This window comes from Scomber scombrus, chromosome 18 (assembly GCF_963691925.1).
Source record: "Scomber scombrus chromosome 18, fScoSco1.1, whole genome shotgun sequence".
Classification (NCBI taxonomy): Eukaryota; Metazoa; Chordata; class Actinopteri; order Scombriformes; family Scombridae; genus Scomber; species Scomber scombrus.
The window spans coordinates 23,085,602-23,101,989 of record NC_084987.1 but is presented as its reverse complement, the minus strand read 5'-3'; the positions used below and the strand labels follow the sequence as shown (position 1 = coordinate 23,101,989).

The following is a 16,388-nucleotide window of genomic DNA, read 5'->3' as shown; positions in this document are numbered from 1 at the left end:
CACCGACCATCCACCAACAGACAGGCGCAGAAAAAGTCACACACCCACACCCAGACTCCCTAGAGCTCCGTCGTCACCTTGACCTGCACCCTGATGAGGCCAGAACGGGTAGAGGAGGAGGCAGAGGTGAGCACAGCTATACCTGCCAGCTTTAAAAAAATCCCAGCCACTCTCATCTCCCAAAGACAACGATCCCATCTTTGTGCCGGTGGAGGGGGGCGGGCGGGTGGGTAGGGTGGGGGGTAGGGGTGGGGTGGGGTGGGGTGGGGAGTTGTAGGTCCTGAAGTAGTTGAGGTGGGTGGTGGGTAGGAGGATATGGTGAGGAGGGGAGAGGAGGAGAGGGCGATCAAGGGAGGGGAGGGATCGGGAGCTGGGTTGGTCTCACCTGGTCTCACTCCCGCCAGCATTGGCAGTGGGTGGTGGGTGAACGCCATGCGGGGGGACCTCGTCTGGGAGGACAGGGCGCTGAAATCGAATTTCCCCGGCTTCTTAAGAGAACCAGGCGATGAGAGTCCTGGTAAAAAAAGGGGATCAACAAAATGGCAGAACAGAGACGAGGTTTTAATTAAACATGGCTGCGTTTGCTTACTTTGACTCTAAAAAGAAAAAAAAACGAAAAAAAATTATCAAGACTTTTTTTTTTTTTTATTTACAAGAATCGAATGATTATGATCGACTGAAATCAATGGATTGATCAATTGATTCATTCATTGATTCGTTGATTGGTTTAACATACAGATGGGTCGACTAATCTCACTGTCCAATAGTCTGATACGTTTGGGTACAGTCAGCGGGCTGTACCATGTCTGTCAGATTCAGGGGTGAGAGGGTGTTGGGGTTGAGCGGGGGGGGGGAGGGGGGCAGGGTCCGATGAGAGGCCATGTTTTAAAGCAGCAGGGAGGGGGGGTTCAGAGTGAAGGAGGGGGGGTTGGCTGGAGAGAGGGGGGCACAGTGTCAGGAGAGAGAAGAGCTGGGAGATGCGATGGCGGTCCAACTACGGTCGCCGCTGTCATGCGACAACAAGAGCCATTGAAAATCGATTGGAAGATGGCTCCTCTTTGAGAAGCCTTTTAAAAAATATCAGATCCGAACTAATCTGACTGATCCCGGACCAGGATGATCTCATAGCACCCCCGACGCTCCATCCTGGTTTAAAAGAAAGCAGCTACAGAGCGGCGCGGGAACACAGTCAACAAACACGCCGAGCAAACTACAGCACTCACTGCAAGTTGTCAGGATGCCTCTTTAGAATGAATGGGATTTTGGACGGCCTCATATCTGGGGCAGACTGTGTTTTTCCAAGCCAAAGCCAGCATGAGCTACACCACTACATATAGCTGCAGAAGAGCGTGCCAAAACATACATCAATGGATCCTCTGATGTAGTGCCCTTATGCTTATCTGACTGTCAGGTATTTTATGATTCTGCCTTTAAGACATACAGTATTTCATTTAAAAAAATAAGGAGCTTGAATTCACACACACATACACGCAAACGCACACACACACACACACAAGCTGTTCAGGCTGGGTGGCGAGCACCGGGCAAACTGCCAGTAAAGGCTGGATGGGAGAGCTGCAGAGAGATGGAAGGAGTTAAGCGGTGGAGGAGCGGTGACGGCATGGCCGACACACATAGACAAACATTAAAGTGTCCCCCTCTGTCTATAAATGTCGGCTGAGGCTGAAGGACTGCATGAAATATCCCTCAGTTTGGTAAAAACGGGCACACTAAGTATAGGCCGGGCTCACCAGCGGACCAGAAACATGGCCAAAAGTGTGAGAGCTACAGATAAAAGAGGTTCTTTTCTGTGATCAAGGCCTCGTGCGGTGGGCACTGAGGGAATTTATTTTGATGTATGGTAATCCAAAGGCGCAATTTAGAATTTCAGGGTTTGAGGAGCAGCGCCAAATGGTGTATTTGACCTCTGCTGGGAACCACAATGTTGAATATAAGATGAAATAAAAGGCTGGAAAAGAACAATCCATAAAACAGAGAATGATGAGGAAGTGAAAGTATAGAGAAGTACCATCAGCGCGGACACACAGACCTCATTATACTTTCTTCTGGAACATACTGTGCTCATGTATTGTTTGCATCAGATTTGCTTGAAGAAGAAAAAAAAAATACAGTGATAAACAACCTTGGCAAGCAAAAGCCTCATAAAGCACTAAACGACACAATATTCACACATATAAAACAAACACACTCAAATAAAGACGGGGGTAATTTCACCATGGCCCAAAGAGATGTGGAAATAGATTTTATGAGCTCAGCGTATAAAGTCTAGCAGAGCAGATTTCTGAAAAGCTTTTTTTTTTTTTAATGCTACACTGGGAAATGTTTTTTATCACTATTTACCCACAATGCTCATAGGCAGCATGGGCGCAGCTGTGCTTGTGTGGGCACCGATAAGTATAGAAAAAAAAAAGGTGGGCGCCGGCTCTTGTGTTCAGCGAGGCACGTCATGTGACTCCACATGTAGGTGGGAGGAGCGGACACAGTAATCATTTTTATTTACTGTTGGAGAGTTTTGTTGTTCTGTTAAAATGTTATATGTTTGTAATTCCATGTGTTTTAATGATAAGATACTTCATACACTGTAGTGGGTTTTTTAACCATTTGTCCTGCTTGTGTGAGAAATGATGCAACAAATCCTACTTTATCTTCAGATATAGATAAAATAAGACATACAGTGACCTATATAGTATACACTGTATGTGTATTTCACACATAGAAATTCATTCTGGGCAAAAAGGTCAGTGATGTTGCATTGTAGGTAATGAGTCATTGAGTCAACACCCTTATGATAAAGGAATAGATGAACACTCTCAAACAAAAAAGCATTCATAAAAAGTCCAAAAAGATTTCTAGTGTAACAGTACTCATTATGCAAAAAGGCCACTTTCCTAGTATTATGATATCTATATTATATTATTGCATATAAAGTTATTGTTGATGCATTTGTGTAGTAAGTAGCACTATACCATAAGAAGTACTACTCAGTGGGTGGAAACAGGTGTGTGTCTTCTGTGGGTCTGGAGGTGGGGCGGTGGGCCTAATGATGTCATAGTGATGTCATCAGGGTCATCTTAGCTTGGCCATGAGAAAGCTTTCATTGCAATCATGAGTGGACATTAAGGAGGTAAGGGGTGTCTAATGAAAGGTTTCTATGTGGTTGCATAATGGGAAATGTAGGATATAGAGACTTTTGGAGCTTGACCCCATACTACAGACTAAAAGTCAGGGTATCTCTGCCTCTGCTGTTCTATTTTGACCATTCGAGTGCCCCTTTAATGACGTATTTATACATTGTGTTATTATTTGTGTGTAAAGTGTTGTAACTGCAAAGTACGGTAACTAGGCAGTATAGCTATCATATAAAAGTAGAAGAGTAACAAGTACAACATTAGCCTTTAAAATATAGTAGACTAGTAATATAAAGTAACATGAAATGAACTGTTTTATTATTGTAATTGTTAATACACACAGTTTTATATGGAAAATGTGTAATGTGACATAAAGACACACTGAATCCCAACAGGTTGTGCCTCCACTTCCTCTGTGGCACATATAGCAGGGATGACTGTGTGCCATCACCATCATAAGTTCAATTATAACCAGCTTATTATGCATAAACAGCCTTAAATTATACATATTGTTTTTAGTCTCTGTGATATTCCCTAATTAGTTGCTATCTTGCTGAAATATCTGGTGCTATGTGGCTTCTCAGTGAGGAGCAGCAAATGAGACCCAGATGCCCAATGAAAGCTTTGTCTGATAAAGCTAACAGAAGTTACTCTGATCTCTCTCTTAATCTGTGTGTGTGAGTGTTGTGTATGTGTGTTAGCATACACACACACACACACACACACACACACACAAACACACACATACACACACAGTTGTTTGTTCTACATTATTTCTGTGTCCTGCTCCTGGCACACTGCACAAGCAGACTGGCAGCCAATTGCTCCCATGACCCTCTAGTCTTGCCACGCTAACAAGCTGGCGACCACACAAACCCCTATCTGTCACAGAACGGGTCCACGCACACACACACACACACACACACGCACAAAATTCACACGCTCGTCACTCAGGTTAGCAAGAAACAACAATGTACATTAACAGAAATTGTGTCCCTCGTTAACTGACTGCCTCACACACCATTAGCACCTATAAACACTGAGGTATTGTGCTTCAGGCAAAGCAAGGACACCTTTGCAACACCACAGCCACATACACACACACATATCACAGTTTTATACCCGTGACACCAGATAATTAGCTGAAAAGTCTCTGTCGGTATCACACATACTTAGGAAAAACCTTGCTGAAATCCCCCCCCATCCTCCTCCTCTCCCCCACCTCCTTACAGTACAGTTGATAAGCAGGTTTTTTCCCGCCGCTGAGCAGCAGGAGCAAGCAGGCAAGAAGGAGAGAACGGAGCAGAGCGGAGCGGGAGACAGCAGACTTAATGATGAATTACATGATCACCTGCTATGCCTCAGAGCTTTTCATTCAGGTAGAGAATCACCTCCGGAGCAGGCAGAGGTGGAGGCCCTTCCCTCCCCTCCTCCTGTCCTCCACCCCTCCTCTCCTCTCCTCTCTTCTCCTCTCTTCTCCTCTCCTCTCCTCGTCTCTCACTCCCAACACCACCACCACCATCACCAGAACAGATGTCTGCTGTAACCCAGTAGCTCCCTTCGCTGTCGACACATGGAGGCGCCATCTGGACCGGAACGTTGCTCCTCTTCAGATTGGGGATGTGTGTGTATGTGTGTGTGTGTGCGTGTGTGTGTGTGTAAATGTAAATCAGAGAAAAAGACTGTGCTTAAATTTAGTTTGTTTCCCCCCCCCACCCCCCGCGTGCGCATCCGCATACCATTTGTAAATGTGCGTGTTAGTGAGTAAGCATGTCTTGGAGACAGAAGGCGCCTTGTGCGTCGATGACACACCTGAGTGCCTTTAGTCGTGTTTGTTTGGGTCGTGTGCTGTTTTTACTGAGGCGGGTTGAGTCAGGCCTTACGGCAGGTGGGGACGCCGCTCGTCGTCTCTGTCTAAACAAGCGGGGCTGGATGGAGCGGCTAATGCTTCTACTCAACAATCCCTCTTTCACACACACACACACCCCTCCTCTCCTCATCCTCTACGTCTTTCATCGTTTGCCTTCTCTATGAGGCCTCGACAGCAAAATTACAGCACCCGGAGCACTTAGCTGCATGTTGTTGACAAATTCACACCGCCTCGAAAACTGTGTTTGCATTCATGTGGTGTGTCACAACAAAGCGGCTGTGGAATATGATGATGCACATAGTTACACATTTATAATACAGTGGACTTGGATTCAGACAGTGTGTGTCAGTGTAAGTGTAATTCAGAGATGGGTTTTTTTTCTTGCTTTTAACGCACCAGGGATGTCTTTATCCTCTCCGAGATGTCTGATTTACTTCACAGATTTACTTCACAGATTTACAACAACATCTTTGAGGCAGACAGGCGGTGAATGTTATGGAGCTACTGGGCTACCAAAAGGCTTTGGTAAACCCACAATGGACAACAGCAGACATCTGGTAGAAACACAACCCCACCCAGTGGCAGCATAGCCAGAGAACAAGACACAAGAGAAGGATGGAGAGGAGAAGAGAGAAGAGGAGGAAAGAGGAGAGGAGAGAAGAGGAGAAAAGAGAGGAGAGGAGAAAGGAGAGGAGAGCAGCTCAGAGAATCCACAGGAATTGCAAACAAACTTCACAAAAAAAGACAGAGAGAGAGCGAGAGAGAGAGAGAGAGAGAGAGAGAGAGAGAGAGAGAGAGAGAGAGAGAGAGAGACAGAGAGAGAGAGAGAGAGAGAGAGAGACATATGTATACAAGTTGAGGGTGGCGTGAGTTGAAGTAGAGCATGTATACATGTACACAGTATAATGTTTAATGTTGTTCTAACCATGGTAAGGAAACTGCACTCCATCGCTCTCATGCTTAATCTTCCTCTCCTGCACACTGGCCAAATGGTGCTGCACTGAAAGGCCAAACAGGGGAGAAGGGAAGAGTTAACAATGGAAGAGGGGAGGGGAGAAAAAAAGACAGAGAATAAAAAGAGATGGAAAGAATGAGAGGGAGAGAAAAGAGGTGGCGGTTAAATAATAGGCAATCAGGGGATTTTAATGTTATATAGTGCAGCAAGTGTCGTTGGTGGTATTAAAATGGCAGCATGTGAGTGGGAGTGAGTTACACAGTTAAATCGGAAAATACATGAAAATTTAGCAATTTAACAGAATCCCCCGAAGTCAAATACTACACCCGAGAGATATGCATGAAGTCTATTAAAAACACATTTGACATGTTACCCATACTCATGATGGTTAAAAGTGCTGTAAGCCAAAGGGTGAGTGGTTATGATCTCAGAGGTGAATGGGTGATTACACTGGCTCGGCTCTGCTGTGATACTTAGGAAGATAAAAGAGAAGGATTTGGATGTTAAAATGGCATTTTGGGAAATAAGCTTATTGGCTGTCTTGCCAAGAGTTAGATTGGAAGACTGATACCTCTCTTGTGTCTGTCTGTACAGTAAATATGAGGCTACTGCCAGCAGTCGGTTAGTTAAGGTTAATGTAAAGGCTGGGAGCAGCTCGCCTGGCACTGCCCAAAGGTAACGAAATCAGCCTATGAGCACCTTTAATGTTGCGTTTACACAGAAAGTGCTTCAGCTGCTATCTTTAGCCTGCTAGCATTTAACAAGCGCATAAACATGGAGGTGACTACAGTAGCACGTACCCATGGAGGTAATAACATGGAGGTAACTACATGGAGGTAAATAAAGTAGCGTGTACCCATGGAGGTAACTACATGGAGGTAGCTACAGTAGAGCGTACGTGGAGGTAACTACATGAGGTAACTACAGTAGAGCGTACCCATGGAGGTAACTACATGAGGTAACTACAGTAGAGCGTACCCATGGAGGTAGCTACATGGGGTAACTACAGTAGAGCGTACCCATGGAGGTAACTACAGTAGAGCGTACCCATGGAGGTAACTACATGAGGTAACTACAGTAGAGCGTACCCATGGAGGTAACTACATGAGGTAACTACAGTAGAGCGTACCCATGGAGGTAACTACATGAGGTAACTACAGTAGATCGTACCCATGGAGGTAACTACATGAGGTAACTACAGTAGAGCGTACCCATGGAGGTAACTACATGAGGTAACTACAGTAGATCGTACCCATGGAGGTAACTACATGAGGTAACTACAGTAGAGCGTACCCATGGAGGTAACTACATGAGGTAACTACAGTAGAGCGTACCCATGGAGGTAACTACATGAGGTAACTACAGTAGAGCGTACCCATGGAGGTAACTACATGAGGTAACTACAGTAGAGCGTACCCATGGAGGTAACTACATGAGGTAACTACAGTAGACCGTACCCATGGAGGTAACTACATGAGGTAACTACAGTAGAGCGTACCCATGGAGGTAACTACATGAGGTAACTACAGTAGAGCGTACCCATGGAGGTAACTACATGAGGTAACTACAGTAGAGCGTACCCATGGCGGTAACTACAGTAGCACGTGACCTACACTCAAACTGTGCCTACACGCATCCTGGGTAAACAAGCAAAAATAGCACTAGCCGCTACTGCTGCTCTGCTAACATGCTACTCATCCTAGTCTCCTGCATATAGGAGTCACATAAATTTTTCTCATAATGAGTAAGTGTATTTCCCAAAATGTTAGACTATTATTTTATTATGATATATAGAAGAACAGAACAAATAAACACGCCACTTCACTAGCCTGAAATGTTTTGTTTTTCTTAATAGCCTTACTCAGACAGTTAGCTTAACTCTAATGACCAAAATCAAAACACAGACAGGGATAATTCAATGGGATTTTTTATATTGTACTCATTGTCTGTTCATTATTGTTGTTGTTTGATGGTTATGTGGTTACTGCTGGCTATACAACAAATTGCCCCTCAGGGATAATAAAGACATCCTTGATCCCTGATAGACTTTACAATCACTCACTCTCACACACACACACACACACACACACACACACACACACACATACATAAGCTACACGCAATCCTGGAGTCACACTCAATAAATGTTAGTGCTAACGGAAAACAAAAAAAAATCCATCTATTCTACTCTTCTCACTGACAAGTCAGACAACAAACACTATAAACAGTTCAGTATGCTCAGTTTGTGGTCTGGATAAAAGGTCAGTTCAGCCAGAACAAAAAAGAGACTCGTATTTTATTTGCCAAAGTTTTGAGATATACGTCAGTAAGACTTCTGCCTCCACCCCATCACAACAGTGGTGTGGTGCTCATGTAAAAAAAAAAAAAAAGTTAGACTGGAAAACTCCACAGTAACATGCCATTTGAGAAACAATGTTCCAGTCTCTCAGGATGATCTTCAGACCTCACTGTGGACATTTTTTCATAATAATATTTTTTTTGTTTAATTTGAAAATAGTCTCCAATGAAGACTGTTCACAGTGAGGTCTGTGGGTGGGACATTGTTTTCTATACAGAGACGCTGCTGTTGAGATTATCCAATGTCATGTATCAATGCTTTTGGCACCACAAGTAACATTTCTGTTTCTTCCATTGTACTGGGGTGTTGGCTGAAGGTTCGGTGACAGCAATCTAAAATCCCCTGAAAATAAAACCAAAACTATTTGCATGGTCAAACCACGAGAAGTAACTGAGAACAAATTTGCTTTTAATGTCTTTTAGGCTTAACTGGCCCTTTAAGTCCCTGCTGCATGTGAGAGAGGATGCTATAACCTGACCGAGCATACTGACGGTTCCTCTACTTCAGACAGGCCCTGCTCTGCTCGGAGGGGTTGGGGGGGGGCTCATATATTAGGTATAAGGTTGTAAGTGGAAGAGGGTGAGAAAGAGAGTGGGCGTGATGGGGGGGGGGGCAAGTGATGAAGAGATGGGTCAACACAGCTCAGAGGAAAAAAGGGGGTGTGTTGGTGGAAGGAGGAGATGGTGGAGGAGACAAGCTGGGGCTTTTGGTCCATGTCAAGTCAGTCAGTGCAAAATCAACTGTATTGAAATATAAAGGCATAGTTCAACAATTTGGGAAACATGCTTATTTGTGTTTTTACTGAGAGGTAGATGAGAAGATTGACACTGCTGGCATGATTGTACAATAAATACGAGGCTACAGCTGACTAGTTAGCTTAGCTTAGCATTAAGACAGGAAAAAATGGGGAAAGAGCTCACCTGGCTCAATCTAGGTAACAAGACTTGCCTACCAGCACCTCTACAGCTTACTAATGAACACATTATATATCTCTTTTGTTTAATCTATCCAACCAAACTAAAATGACTCAAGACTCCAAGAACTCACTGCACCCTATAAAAACACATCATCATGTTTTTACACTTGGTATAGATGTAACATTGTTAATTAATGAGCTTGAGGTGCTGGAAGGCAGATTTTGTTACCTTTGGACAGCATGAGGCTCGCTGTTTCCCTATGTTTACAGTCTTTATGCTAAGCTAGGCTAAATTGCTGCTGAGCAGTGACATATTTAGTGTCAGTCTTCCTATCTCACTCTTGGCAAGAAAGTAAATAAGCATATTTCCCAATAAGTCAAACTATTCTCTTTAACATTAGACTGAAATATTTTTAGTATTTCAAAGGTTTTCAAATTCAATGTAAAGCCAATACAAGCCTAAAGAGAAAAAAAAAACAAGGGAGGAGCGTATTTTTTCTTTTTTATGTGACTTATAAATCTGTTAATTGTTTCAACCTCTGCGTGACTTGAGGTGGACCTTGGCCCAACTCCTGGAGAGGCAGAAATCTGATGGAGAGCTTATGGCGGAATTACCTGCATCTACATCATTAGGCCAACCGCTGGACTGAGAGCTGCTGCCAGCCGCCGGGGAACGGCCTGAGTAGAAGACATCGTCCACCGGGCTCTCCATCTCGCTGTCGTCAATGGACTTGCGCTTGTTGGAGCTGACAGGAAAAGAAAAGAGAGGAAGGAGTTTGTTTAGTTTAAGAATGAGAAGTATAATGAGGTTAGAGGGATGTCTTTTGTTTTTATTGTTTCATTTTTCTTGAACTTGCATGTTAGCTTAAATACCAAAAAGGCACAGAGAAATGCACATGTATCATTTGAGGGACAATCGAGGACAAATGTGAGTGCTTATTTCCCCTGGAGTCAGGCATGTGTCTGCATAAAATCAAGAGGAATGAAAATTCAAAATGTCAAGGTTTCCCTTCAATGTTTTGTTTTCATATTATGTTTTCGCCACGGGGGACAAAGCAACACAACTGGAGACAGCCAGACAAACATGAGGCCGGAATTTATTCAACATGCTGTATCCATACTGGCCCCGAGCAGCCGCACGCTAAAAAACCCAAGCGCAGAAAAAGTGTGTACAGTGATGCTGGAATGCCTTCTTGTGCACGTTTGCAGATTCTTATAGACTCATACATCTGTGACCAATAAAATAAAGGGGGTTGTGAACATACAGCGTTTCACCGCGGATCCCAAAATGTTTACATGTGTGCGCTTTGGATGTGTGTATCTGTGCGACAGCGTGCGTGTGTGGCTTTTGTGCAAAGTGTGATGCAGGGGTCTGTGTTACATTAGTATCAAGGGAGATATTCTGTAATGTGTAACTACCTCCGTGGGAGACTTGCATAAAGCTCCATTTCAGTCCTGCAGCGTAAGATGAGCGGGAGAGAGGACGACGGAGGGAGTCGGGGAAAAAAAAAAAAAAAAACGGAGACAAAAGACACAAACACAGACAGTGTGACGGACAGATCGGTGGGAAAAATGAGAGGGAATGAGGAGGATTAGCAGTGAAGAAGGGAAAAAAAGGGAGGGGGGAGAAAAAGGGGAGAGAAAGAGCACAATCAAAAAGCAGAGCAAGCTAAGCATCAAGAAATACATAAGACTTAAAGAGGTTAGAGAATTAAGAAATGAAGAATATTAGTACAGGAGAAAATACATTGTGAGCATGTGTGTATTTTTAGTGTTTAGCGTGTGTGTGTGTCTGTGTGTACCTGGTGGAAGGGGTGGAGGTGATGGAACGCCGTCCCAGGGTCACCTGGTTGATGTTATAGTAGCCAGGGCTGTCCAGATCAGCCAGGGAGAAGTTGGGACCGGTCGCTGTAGCCACTGGAGCTGAGAAATGCACACAAACACATAAACACATACACACACACACACACACACACGCGCACAAGAAGAGACACATCACATATACATATAATACATATATTAACAAAAAAAAATCAGCTACATACTGTAAATAATAATGACTTTATTTTCTTGAAGGATGACAGGTGTTATTATTCTAATTTTTTTTTTTTTTATTGATAGAAATTGCCATGAAAAGACCAAACCAATAATGTCATAAAGGTGCCAGTATACTCCATCAGAAGTGCTTCTAGGTTGGGCAAGCAGACTTTCTCCTACACCTTTCCAACATCGGATTTAGGCATAACTGCGTCCAAAAATGTGTATGATTTTCCAAAATGAGATCGACTTGAACATCTCTCTCTAGTTTTTTCTTTCGTCACACATTCGTTTGTATCACTTTTCACGTGAAATATCGATTTAAACACTATGAATGTTTTCCAGGAGAAAATGTGCACTATTATCTACATATTTCAATGTTCACTGGGTCAGTTTTTCACATTTCACTTTTTCTTTAAGCGTGACCGAGCACTCCAAATTGCTATAAAACACTTCTGACTTCCGATGTGGTCTAACGACATTTCGTACGAACTATTTTCGAGCCGCCACTTAGCCCAGCAGGTCTCTCATGACTTTTCCGAACTTCCCTTCTCCGTTTGTGGCTGTCGGCCCCAAAAAAGCCTTTTTCGTTTCAACTTCACATGTCAATCTTTTAAAGCGGCTCACGAATATATAGTTAATTACAGCTGGGCACTGTAGTTTTAACGTTACACAAACAGGAGTAAATAGTGCGTTCGTTGGGGACTATTTTCAGCGGCGGATTAAAACACATTCGGTGCGCTGGTGAGTATTTACAGCAGCAGGGCGGTGTATGTAGGACTGACTCAAATAAACTACAGTGCCCATGTTCATCATAATAATAAAAGAACATGTCATCTGGCGTGGCTCACTTATGTTTTTGTGGACAATAATGGAGCTTTATGTTGCAGAAGAAGACACTATATGAACCTTTTCATTATTTTGACAGTAAAGAAAATATAGAATATCACCAACCTTGTGCTTAAACTGTCATTTATCCCATAAAATTAAACCCTCCCAACCAAAAATGTATATTCTTTGTATATAAGGAATGCAGGTGTGTATAATTTTGCTATTAAGGTGGTATAACATATAACATAAGTGACTGTCCGAAGTGTCATGACAGGAAGAATGTGTTGTCTATCGTGTCAAGAGTTTGACGAGGAAATTATAGCTGTGACTCACTCTGTGACACGCGGACCAGCTCGGCTACGTTCCACACCCCTGAAGTCACAAAGCAGTCCTGGAAACTCAAGTGGCCTGGGTAAAAAACAGAGAGAGAGAGAGAGAGAGAGGAGTGTGTGAGGAAGGGGACTACAGGGTAGATGCATATACCAAACATGCAGAAAATTACATGTGCACATGGATGCACACACAGTACGGTACAGATTTCATCAGTAGACACACACACACACACACACACACACACACACACACACACACACACACACACACACACACACACACACACACACACACACACGCAGAGGGAGCTGAAACATGTGTGTGGAAAGGCTCGACACACTGCTGGTGTCATCCAGTGGGACCATGTGTTTTCTATAAGATGCAACAGGCCTTTTGGTTTGGACATTGTTTTTTACTGTTGACAGTTCAACACACGCAACCAATCAGGTCGATGAAGAGAATATAATCTCCACACAGACAGCTATATCATGTAGAGTGCGCTGCGTGTTATGATCTTTATGTATATAACATGCACATGTATATCAAAGCATATATGTAGGGGTATAATAATGCATAACAGGTATTTGACCAGTGATAAATACACGCACACACACACACACACACACACACACACACACACACACACACACACACACACACACACACACACACACACACACACACACACACACACACATTCTTGTACTTTCATTGTTATGAGTATGTGTAACCTCAACCTTAAAAGAAAAAAAAATGGTTTAGTACAACTTGGATGTTAATTTCACATCTTTGGCCATCTTATCGATGAATTATGACCACTACTTTATACTTACCAGAGTAATTGCTGAGATGTGGGAACACGATGACATTGCTACAACAAAGTAGCCAAGTTCATGCATCATGAAACACTGGCTTTTGTTTCTGCTTCCAAATAAGTCTGGCTCATCAGGGAGTTGGTTAAAAACCTTTACGTTAGCCTGACTGCTCAAGTTTCTTGTCCTGTCTGACTCTCTTAAGCTACTTTACTGTGTTCCCAGGTGATAGCAATGACCTGTCATTATTAATAACAGCAATTACAGCAAAAAAGTAAGTAAAGACCTGAGTCTCTTTACCCTTTAAACCCTTTTTGACTAACATCCACTCTTCTAACATGTGTTCTTATATGTTTCTACCTTTAAAGCATCTATAGGTGATATTTTGTATTAATAATTAATCACATGACTAGTTTTTGTGAAAGTAGAGTAGTGATGAACTCACAGAAAATTCAATTGTGCTGTTCCCCGCTGCTCTATATAGCTTTACAGCTTCCTCTGTTTTCCTCTAAATAGCCTGTGTAAGCTATAATAAAGTTAGCAACTAGCTGGAAAACATTGTAGAGCAACTGAGAGCCAGATATTTCCTTTAACAGTTACTGGAGACACAAACAGAGCTAAAAAAAGAAAGTGAATATTGGACTTATATTTGCTAACACAGCTTCAAATGCATGCTAATGTTATGTTGTACTATGTGTCTGCTGGATGTGTAAAAAGGCAACAGTTAGCTAACAAGTTAGCCATGAAGTCTTAAAGGTGATACTCAGCTAAATGCTACGTCTATTCTTAAATCTAAATCGAAGACATGAATTTGCCTTCAGAAAAATTAGGATAGCTGAAATTTCCCCCAAAAAATGACTGATCCGAAATAGGTTCTCATGAGGCCAGATGTACTAAAACACACACACACCTCAGTCAACACTGACATTCATTATAATGCAGGTATCCTGTGTAGTTCTTAAAGTATGTTTGTGCCTCTCCAAGTGAAGTTTGTTATTCAGAGTATTCTATAATGTCCACATCCATGAAATCCACGTCTATATGGTGCGTGTATAAATCCACACCCTTCCTTCAAACCTCCTCCCCTCTTTCCTTCTTTTATTCCATCCCACTCTCCAACTGTCCATCACTTCTATCCTCAATGTCCTCTTTACCCCCTCACCTCTCATTTTCTTTTCAAACCCCCCCCCCAACTCTCCACCCCCTCCGCCCTTTCGCTTTTCTCCCCTTCTGAATCCCCCCCCCCAACCCTTTCTCTTTTCACTCCATCCCTGTCCGGGTAGACCGCAGCGGGGACAGCGCATGAGGTCAGTGCTCTGCTCAGCAGCGGCCATGTGGTTCCCATCTTCCAATAACGTCAGTGTGATTTATGAGTGGCCCGCCACAATCCCAGCACAGCCCCACGCTACAGTACCATCAGCTTTCCTTACCATAATAAACTTCGACCCAACTCTGCCGGGACACACTCGCACACACAGAGAGGGCTGTATGGAGGGGTAGTGTGCTTACATGTGCGTGTGTGTTAGCCTCTGTAGAGATGACCGCATGTATGAACGGGCCGTTTGACACATTTTGAACGTACAGCTTGACACACATTGTATATGGCAACTTACCATTTGGTGGGGGCTTGACGTCTGTGTCTCCTTGCTGGTTTGAGCTGTCTGATTGTCCTGATTGTTCTAGAAACAGAGAGAGAAAGAGAGAGAGAGAAAAGAAGTCATGGTTAGTCAGGTGGACAGATGTCTGGACACTACCCAAGGTGAGGGGGCAGGTTAGCATCAGAAGGAACTCTTCAGAGAACTCGATGGGAAATGGCGCCTTCTTTCATTCTTTCCACTGAGGAGAGACAGACATGGGACCGAGATTAAAGATGGCTGCATATTTCCGCTCAGGTTGAGCCTCGGTTGAAAGTCATAAAACGGCAAATCAAAAAGTTAATATCCTTACTGCTGGAGTCTGCCACGCTGCAGAAATTGTTTTTCCGACTTACTCGAAATAGAAAAAGAAGACTTCAGTTTGGAGCGTCTTTTAAACTTTTTATACTTTTTGTTTTTGCTTTTTTCGCTCCGTTCACTCTTTCTACACTTTTTTTCCGAAGCTCTACCACCCACTCAAACATACACCCACACTTTTTTTTGTTCAAGCCTCTGTCAGTGAAAGTTCAGTAGAGTGTTTAAGGTGTCTTTTAAGTTCAGGGCATTGCTTGGATCACCTTTACAGAACCACTTTGTGTCTCTTTTTATACATTTCTTTCAGGGACTCCCGTTCAAAACGTCCACACGCACTATTTTAGGCCTGTGACAGAGTAATTTTGGGTTAAGCGGTCCAAAAGAAGAAACCTCAGCTTCTCCCGCTGGTGACATGGAAGTTGAAGGGTGATTGTACAATGTACATTTTTGGGTTCTAGGAATTTGTTTGGATTGCATCTCTTGTGTGTGTTTACCTAACATCTATAGGGGCGGGCGGGCAGGCAGAGAGCCGCCTGCTTCGGCTAGTTTTGTTTGGCCTGCTGGCTGCCATTCTTCTTCAGATGCGTAATGCAGCCTGGTGGAGTTTTATGGTTGTATCATATATACCACTCAGGCCAATTACCCCACAGTGCTGAAGCTTTAAGGCCGTCCTGGGCCAAGTCTCCCTTCGCCCGAGCGTGGCCCCCTCTCACAGCCAGTACTAGGCCCCCCGATCTCAATGTCCTCTAAGCCCAAATCAGCGTCCTAATCTTGGGTGGCATTAGAGAAGTACGTGCCAACAAAACTGCTGCACTATTCACCCCGTCTGCCCCGATGCCAAAACCAAGAAAACAAAAAGAGACAAACAAAAATCACCTCCTCACTCTGGGTCAAGAAGAAAGAGGGGAAACACACATGGATAGAGTTTCTTTTTTCTTTTTTCCCTCTCAAACACTCTTCACTCATTCTGCCCGAGTGAAGAGTCCATCTTCACGTCTTCCTCCCTCAATTCCTCCCTCTCTCTGCTTCTCTTTCTCTCTCGTGCTGTCGCTCTGTGGAATCCTGGCAGCCATCTTAGCGCTTGGCAGCCATCTTAGCTTTGGCGGTACCCATGCATTCCTGCTAGCTGACGGCACACCCACACACACACACACACACACACACACGCGCACACACA

At 43.6% G+C, this 16,388-nt stretch overlaps 1 protein-coding gene across 4 annotated transcripts in view; it reads right to left on the bottom strand.

The window, feature by feature from the left end:
• The window catches only part of nfixb (nuclear factor I/Xb), a 142,258-nt gene that overhangs the window by 18,587 nt on the left and 107,283 nt on the right, over positions 1-16,388 (bottom strand). For 2 of the 4 annotated variants that reach the window (XM_062438963.1, XM_062438964.1), the window contains 7 exons: positions 14,876-14,941; positions 12,451-12,525; positions 11,052-11,172; positions 10,669-10,704; positions 9,865-9,995; positions 5,945-6,019; positions 386-514 (listed from right to left, as the gene is read on the bottom strand). In XM_062438963.1, coding sequence (XP_062294947.1) covers positions 386-514; positions 5,945-6,019; positions 9,865-9,995; positions 10,669-10,704; positions 11,052-11,172; positions 12,451-12,525; positions 14,876-14,941 — 633 coding nt within the window. The remainder of the gene's footprint in view (positions 1-385; positions 515-5,944; positions 6,020-9,864; positions 9,996-10,668; positions 10,705-11,051; positions 11,173-12,450; positions 12,526-14,875; positions 14,942-16,388) is intronic. The other 2 variants (XM_062438966.1, XM_062438965.1) reach the window with 2 other exon arrangements.